The sequence below is a fragment of the Nannospalax galili genome, unplaced genomic scaffold (genome assembly GCF_000622305.1).
Source record: "Nannospalax galili isolate Female #2095 unplaced genomic scaffold, S.galili_v1.0 scaffold899, whole genome shotgun sequence".
Classification (NCBI taxonomy): domain Eukaryota; kingdom Metazoa; phylum Chordata; class Mammalia; order Rodentia; family Spalacidae; genus Nannospalax; species Nannospalax galili.
Window position 1 is genome coordinate 350654 of NW_008343202.1, and position 8280 is coordinate 358933.

The window sequence follows — 8280 nt, forward strand, 5'->3', positions numbered from 1 at the left end:
GCCTGGTCTACACAGTGAGTTCCAGGCTAGCTGGGGCTACAGGGATACAGGGAGACCCTGTCTCGAAAAGACCAAAAAGAAAGAGAGAAAGAGAGGAAGAGAGAAAGAGAGAGGAAGGAAGGAAGGAAGGAAGGAAGGAAGGAAGAAAAAGAAAAAAGAGGAAAGAGAAAGAAATGTACATCCAGGGCTCCATCTCAATTGACTTCATCTCTGAGGAAGAACAGCAGTCAGTGCTTTAACAGCCCCAGATGGTCCTGATGTACAATAAAGTCTGAAAACCAGTCATCTCCAGAAATGCCTTTAAGTATGAAATAGAATTGAATTGGGAGAGTCTATAAAATGAAAGGCCGAATTTTTGGTCCATCGTTGTGGATTATGTGCAAGGCATTTTTATTAATAGGACCCTTTTTCTTGTGGGGCATTTGTTCAGAAGTGCTTTCCCAACATCACCTGACTGACCCTATCTTTTGGGTGCAGTGTTCATGGAGGCCAGAAGAGGTTGTTGGATCCCCTGCAGCTGGAGTTACAGGTAGCCATGAGTCATCTGACATGGGTGTAGGAACCCAACTCCAGTCCTCTGCAAGATCAGCAAGTGCTCTTAACCACTGAGGAGCCATCTCTCCAGCCCCCTGATTGACCTATCTAAGAATGTTCCAAAGACCTAAGAATCAGGTCTGGCTGCCTTTTGTTCACCAAGACACAACAGCAGAAGTTTTTAGAAAACACATCCCAGGAAAAACTTACAGACTCAGTGTACCACACTGTAAGCTGCTAAGCTTTGGAAGGAAGTTTTAATTCTTCCATCTAGTAGGAATATAAAAGGCCAAAAGGTCAAAGTACATATTATATTTCTATGATATTTTCCCTTCCACATAGGGAAATTTTCCAGCAGAGACAAAAATCCATGAAATAGGCAATTCATCTGCTGATTTGATCCAGGCTGTATTAATGGACACTAGCATTCCTTTGTAAAAAAGATTAAATATTATACCTTCAAACTGGGACTGGGGATGTGGCTCAGTTGGCAGAGTGCTTGCCTAGCATGTATAAGACCCTAGATTCCATCTCCAGCAAGGACTAAAACCAGGATACACACTTGTCAACCCAGCACTCAGAGGTGAAGGCAGGAGATCAGAGGTCCAAGGTCATCCTCCACTTCACAGAAAGATCAAGGTCAGCCTGGGAAACATGAAATCCTATCTCATGACAAGAAAAAATAAAATTAAATAAATAAATACCTTTGAACTGTTTGATCATGTCCTGATGGTTCTCAACCGCTTCCTTCAAGATCACTTCCGGCTGGTCCATTTTCCACCGCCATTCAGTGCCCACAGGATTTGTGTGATGCCTGTGAACACAATACAGAGTACTAAGGCCTCTTGTCATAATGCCACGGAGTCTACAGTGACCAGTCCAGACAATATAGAACCAGGGTTGGCTTCCTCCTAAGAGCTCCACTGTTCAAAGATTCTCCCAGCTTATTTTAAGTCATGACACCTGGCAGATGTGTGGAGTGAGGGTTCACTCAACGTTTCTGCCTGACTCGTGGCTGCCGAGTCAACTGACCAGATCCTTCCTGCTTTTTAAGATTTGTTTTTAGAGACAGAATGTCACTATGTAGCCCTGGCTGGCCTGGAACTTGATACATAGACCACAATGGCCTTGAACTCAGAGATCTACCTGAGTTCTGGGATTAAAGGTGTGCACCATCATGCTTGGCATAAAGATTTATTTTATTTTTATTTACATATGTGTGTTGTCTGTCTGTAGGTGCACATGTGAGTGTAGTGCCCACAGAGGCCAGAAGAGGGTATAGGATCCTCTGAAGCTGGGGTTACAAGTGATTTCGAGTAGTTCCACTTGAGTGCTGGGAACTGAACTCAGATCCTCTGGAAGATCAGTATCTGCTCTTAACCAGTGAGCCATCTCTCCAGCCCTGCAGCTATGATTTTTAAATGCTGATTCAATTACCAGTACTCAAGCTGACAATCTTATGTTACTTTTCACAATTAAGTTTACTGAGATTTGAGCTCAGCAGAGCTGTCAGGTGAGTCTGAGCACACCCCAGGCAGAGCTCACAGCATCTGGTCTGTGATGCACCAGGCTGTGCATCTCCACTTACCGCCAGCAGAAGACACACTTGTTTGCACAGGCCAAGCTCGGGGTGGTTTCCATACAGCGGTGACTCTCGATGCCATAGAATGTGTGTTTGTAGCAACCTCCTCTCCCCCGAAGCATCGACTGTGACAAGCCAAAAACATGTCATCGTTTGAATAAAATCACCAGAGCACAAAAAATGAATAGCCAGGCTTTGGTATTTTGTATGTTTTCATTTTATTATTATTAATATGTGTGTGTGTGTGTGTGTGTGTGAGAGAGAGAGAGAGAGGAGAGAGAGAGAGAGAGAGAGAGAGAGAGAGAGAGAGAGATGTGTGAGTGGCACAGGCATATGGGGGTGAGAAGATAACTTTGTAGATTGGTTCTCTTTTTCTACCTTTATGTGGGTTCTAGGGACTGAACTCAAGTCCCCAGGCTTACATGCCAAGGACGTTACCCACTGAGTGATCTTATCAGCTCCAAAGGAATCATTAAAAAAATTTAGCCTTGGCCAGGGGTGGTGGCACACGCCTTTAATCCCAGCAATCGGGAGGCAAAGGCAGGCAGATCTCTGTGAGTTAAAGGCCAGCCTGGTCTACATAGTGAGTTCCAGGGCAATTGGGGCTACAGGGAGACCCTGTCTCAAAAAGACCAAAAAAAAAAAAAAAATTATGTGTATATACTTGCACGAGTTTATGCAGGAGCCCACGGAAACAAGAGGAGGGTATCAGATCCCCTGGAGCTATATAGAGTTATATAGAGTTGTGAGCTGCCTTGTGCACACCTGGAACTGAACCCAGGTCCTCTGCAAGAGCAGCATGCGTTCTTCATCCTTGAGCTACCTCTCTAGGCCTCAAAGGCATCACTGTTAAGAGGACAATGTGGGGCTGCTGAGACAGCTCAGTGGGTAAAGGCACTTGCTTGCAGTCTTGACAGCCTGACGTTGAGAGAAACCATCCACTCCTGCAAGTTGACTGACTTCTACATGTATGCCATGCACACCCACAGACACATATACACACCACTAATGAGACTTTTTTTAGCTTTTGGCATTGCTCAGCACTTGTCCCACTGTCAAGCAGTGTGAACCCCACCCCTCAGTTCCACCTTCTCATCTTCCTTCTGTCACTCCAATGTTGACTGATGTTATGCTCCACAAATCCCCAAGGCTCCACTTCACGCTTTGTTTGCTTTGTGTCTAATCTATTCAGGTCCCTGTGGTTCAGACTTGGTAAATCCTATTGATTGTTCGAGGGTGTGGATCCTTCCATCGATCCACCAAGGTCAAGGTCAGAGCATAGCAGCCCTTCACCTCTGAATGACTATGGAGCCCATCAGGAAATAGTCTTATTTCTGTTACTATGCTTTTCAGTTTTATTACACCCTCTTGGTTCTTTTTTAAACCCTGCTCTTTGTTGGGATATTTTATTTCTTCATTTGTTTGAAGACAATTGGTAACTGATTGCTGCAGCATTTAGCTACTCAAAGCCTTCACTGGGTCCCATGTGTTGACTCATCTGTGGGGGGTGGCAGCTGACCATCTTTTCCTATCTAAGTTGGTTTTCTCAGCTCTTGGTGTGACAGGTGACTTTTCAGTCTTGTCGGTGAGGTGAAGAGACCAGAGATCCTCCCTCCTTCTTTCACTTTAGCAGGTTTCACTTTGAACTCAGCCTGAGGACCTAAGTTCAATCCCTGGAACCAACATGAAAGTGGAGGGAGAGAACCAATTCCACAAAGTTGTCCTCTGACCTCCACAAGTGCACTGTAGTTAACACACACACACACACACGAAAAAAACAAAAAAGAATAAGGGGCTGGAGAGATGGGTCAGCAGTTAAAAACACTGCCTGTTCTTGCAGAAGACCCAGGTTTGAATCCCAGCACCCACATGGCAGCTAACAACTGTAACTCCAGTTCCAAGGGGATCTGACGGCCTCTTCTGTCCTCTGCAGGCATTGTACAACACGGGTGCACTTACCTACATGCAGGCAATGCACACATACACATAAAAATAATATTTAGAAAAAAAAAAAAAAAAAGGGTATGGTGGTGTGCACCTTTAATCCCAGCACTTGGGAGACAGAGGTAGGTGGATCTCTTTGAGTTCAAGGCCAGCCTGGTCTACATAGTGAGTTCCAGGCCAACTGGAGCTACAGGGAGACCCTGTCTCAAAAAAACACCAAAAAAAAAGAAAAAAGAATTTTAAAAAACCTATCAACTAAATCAAGCAATTTCTTCAAATTAAGCGTTTTTCGCCCTTCCACAGCTCCTCAAGGCTTCTCTAGCTAAAGAACGTCACACTCCCCCAGGAAATGATACACAAACCACAGCCAGCCCTTGCTGGGATAAGCTGGGATGCCAGCCAGGCTCCTAATCTTTCAGGCTAATAACCTTCGATATACAACTACAGAAGAAAGATGGTAAATCCTGGGCTTCTGTCTGCAGTATCACCTAGGGCCCAAGCTTCATCTGAGTGTGAGCACTGTACTGGCTCATGGCTCTCAGCAACCTGGGCTCTACTGCCTGTCACTGTTACCAATTTCCTCACATTCTCCAAGAGCAGCGTCTCCAAGCCCATGTGCCCACAGTCATCCAGTTCTGGGATCTGAGACCGCCTAACAAAGGGCCTCACACTCTGGCCTAACAGGGGGCAGATATGCAAATTTCACACAATTCTATGGGCGAGCCTGAGGTCACTTACACATAATTGCATTCAGAGGGGAATTAACTGCAGCTGCTCACCCAACAAGACCTCAATCTGGTTTGTAGCAGCTGGTACTGGCTGGGGCTTCATGTCCCCCTCCAGGAAGTCCAAACTAGTGCTCTTATTTTATCTATCTATCTATCTATCTATCTATCTATCTATCTATCTATCTATCTATCTATCTATCATCTATCTATTTTGAGGCAGGGTCCCCTGTAACCCAGGCTGGCCTCAAATTCTCTCTGTAGTCAAGGATGACCATGAACTCCTGATCTTCCTGTCTCTACCTCCCAAATGCTAGGATCACCAGTGTGTACTACCACACCCTATTTGCAGTGGTTGCTGGACTTGAACCCATAGCTTTGTGTATGCTAGGTAAGTACAATGCTACCTGAGCCACATCTCCCACCCCACAGAAAAGCTTATCTGCAGCTTTCTAGCTGGGTTAAATGACAAAACATTGTCATTGGGAAAAATATAATTTCATGATCACCATGCCACATGCCTGGTGGTCAAAAGACAACTTGTGGGAGTCAGTTCTCTCCTTCTTCCATGTGGGTCACAGGGATTGAATGCAGATGGTTAGGATTGGTGGCAAGCACCTCTATCTGCTGAGCCTTCTTGCCAATACTCTGGATATATTTTAAAGGAAATATTTGCTCACAAACAGATATAAGCAATTGAACAGATCAGAGCTATTTATTTAATTGGCACATGGACCCAGGGGCAGATCTAGGAGAGGAAGGAGCAGCTGAGGGAAGTCCTAGACTGACACAAATCCACACTGTTGGGCAAGATAGTGGGGAGACACTCTCAGCCACAACACGGAGAGGCCTCCAACAAGTCTAGCCACACATGAACTGCATTTCACAGTTAACCGGGCCAAATACACCTATGATCCTCAGACTCAGGAGTTAAAGGCATGAGGATCAGGAATTCAAGGCCAGCCTGCAGATACATTATGTATGTCTGTATTGGGGGAGGGAGGCCTAGAGGCTGGAGAGATAGCTAAGTAGTTAAGAGCACTTGCTGCTCTTGTAGAGGATCCAGTTTCAGTTGCCAGCACCATATGGTGGCTAACAACCATCTGTAACTCCACTTCCAAGGGCTCTGACACTCTTCTTGCAGCTACACCTACATACATACAGGCAAAACACTCATAATACGGCCTCCGGTGTCCTGGTGCCAGCACCTTTCCTGGGTAAGTACAGCGGTGCCCACCACACCTTGACCACCCCCTCAGCCTCATTCACCCTCCCAGCTCCCCCACCCTGGCTCTCCTCCTACTCTGAGTACTGGCCCATTTCTTGTCTTGGCACCCCAGATACCGGGGCTGACCTCTTGGCCCAGAGCCACCACAGCTTCCTGATCCTTTGCATCCAGACCAACCCAGTTCCTCAGAGTAGTCCCCAGGAGCCCTCAGGGCCTCTTCCCATCCCCAACTCCCTTTTGCATCCCTGGGTGGCACAGCCAGCAGCTTCCTGAGACCAGCATCTTTCATAAATTTAGTTAAAAGTTTCCTCTACATAGTTAAAATAGAAATGAAAATTTAGTCAACTGGGCATCCCTGGGCAGAACAGCCACCAGCTTCCTGGGGCCAGCATCTTTCCTGGGTAAGTTCACAGCATCCACTGCACTTTGACTCCCCGAGCCTCATTCACACTCCCAGCTCCCCCACCCCATCTCTCCTCCTAGCCTGGGCACTGGCCCATTTCTTGTCTTGGCATCCCAGACCTCTGGACTGACCTCTTGACCCAGACACCCCCACTTACTCCTGATCCTTTGCATCTAGACCAACCCAATTCCTCCCTGTAGTCCCCAGGAGCCCTCGGGCCTCTTCTTGCTCCCACCTCCCTTTGCATCCCTGGGGGCCAGCATCTTTCCTGGGCCCTGCTCCCAGGCCAGCCCAACCCTCATATTCGTGAGGCCAGCATCTTTCCTGGAGGGATCCAGACCTTAGGCGAAAGCCTGAGAGCATCTGCTCCTCATCTGACTTGGGTCTCTGTGGGACGTCTTGAGCAGCAAGATGAAAGCAATTTGGCCACTCCAATATAAAATCAAAAGAGAACCCGAAACCTACACCAACCAGCTTTTCATGCCCAACAAGTAACCCACAAAGGCACATAAAGGTTACAAAAAGAAGCAGACCTAAACTCAACAAAGGAAGGCTTGAGTCTCACACAAGAACCAGAATCTACAAAATAAATCCATGTGTCAAAGTCACAGAGAAAAAATAATAACATGAAAAATCAAAATAATAATCCCTCTAGAGGATCAGTCCTCTAGAGGAGTACAATGAGAACCCCCTAGAGATAATACGGGACACGGAACTCAAAAGAACAATTATAAACATGATAAAAGGATTCAGTGATTTTAAAGAACAACCAAAAAAGAAACTAAAGAACTGAAGGAAGATAGGGATAAACTTCTGAATGAATTCAGAAGAGTTAGAAATATTGACGAATACTCAGGCTGAAATGAAGAAGGAAGCGAAAGACTCAGTAAGCCGCAACAGGAGAAAATCTCACCAATAGGATTAATGAAATCGAAAACAGAATAGCAAGACTGGACAATAAAGTGGACGAACTAGACCACTCAAGCAAAGATTATGAAAAATCTAAGAAAACACAAGAATGGAATATGCAGGAATTGAGTGATACCATAAAAAGACCAAACTTAAAATCATAGGCATACAGGAAGGAGAAGAATCTCAAGATAATGGTATGGACCAGATCTTCAACAGAATCATTGAAGAAAATTTCCGAAAATTAAAGAAAAACATGTCCATACAAATACAAGAAGCATATAGAATACCAAATAGACAGGACCAGAAAAGAAACTCTCCACGACACATCACAGTAAAAACGCCAAATGTACAGAACAAAGAGACAATACAGAAAGCGACAAAAGAAAAACAAATCACATATACAGGAAAACCCATCAGGATTACAGCTGACTTTTCAGGGCAAACTATGAAAGCGAAAGCCAGAAGAGCCTGGACCAAAGCATTCCCAGTTCCAAATGATGACAGATTCCAACCAAGATTACTTTACCCAGCCAAAATGTCTATTATAGTTGAAGGGGAAAGAAAAACCATCCATGACATAAATAGGCTGAAAGAATTCATGTCCACAAAACCAGCCCTTCAGAGAGTTCTTGAAGTAATACAAAGAGCTGAAGAAGGGAATGACTATACCCAAGGGGTTGCAGAAAGAAATTCAATGAAAGTGTAATTGTGGAAATGCACAGCTCTATCAAGAATGTGAACAGAAATAAAAATGACAGGATTCAATACTCATCTTTCATTAATAATTTTTAATACCAACAGACTGAACTCCTCAGTCAAAAGACACAGACTAGGTGAATGGATTAAGAAACAAACCCATCTTTTTGTTGTCTGCAAGAAGCTCATCTCACTTTCAAGGACAGGCACTATCTCAAAGTGAAAGGATGGAAAAAAATATACCAAGCAAATGGCA

The 8280-nt window shown here is 44.9% G+C and overlaps 1 protein-coding gene across 1 annotated transcript in view; it reads right to left on the reverse strand.

Annotated features, from left to right (window-relative positions):
* The window catches only part of LOC103738938 (S-adenosyl-L-methionine-dependent tRNA 4-demethylwyosine synthase), a 109021-nt gene that overhangs the window by 58689 nt on the left and 42052 nt on the right, over window positions 1-8280 (reverse strand). Inside the window, exons 10-11 of the mRNA XM_008839139.3 lie at window positions 2123-2241; window positions 1239-1348 (exon numbers count right to left, since the gene is read on the reverse strand). Coding sequence (XP_008837361.1) covers window positions 1239-1348; window positions 2123-2241 — 229 coding nt within the window. The remainder of the gene's footprint in view (window positions 1-1238; window positions 1349-2122; window positions 2242-8280) is intronic.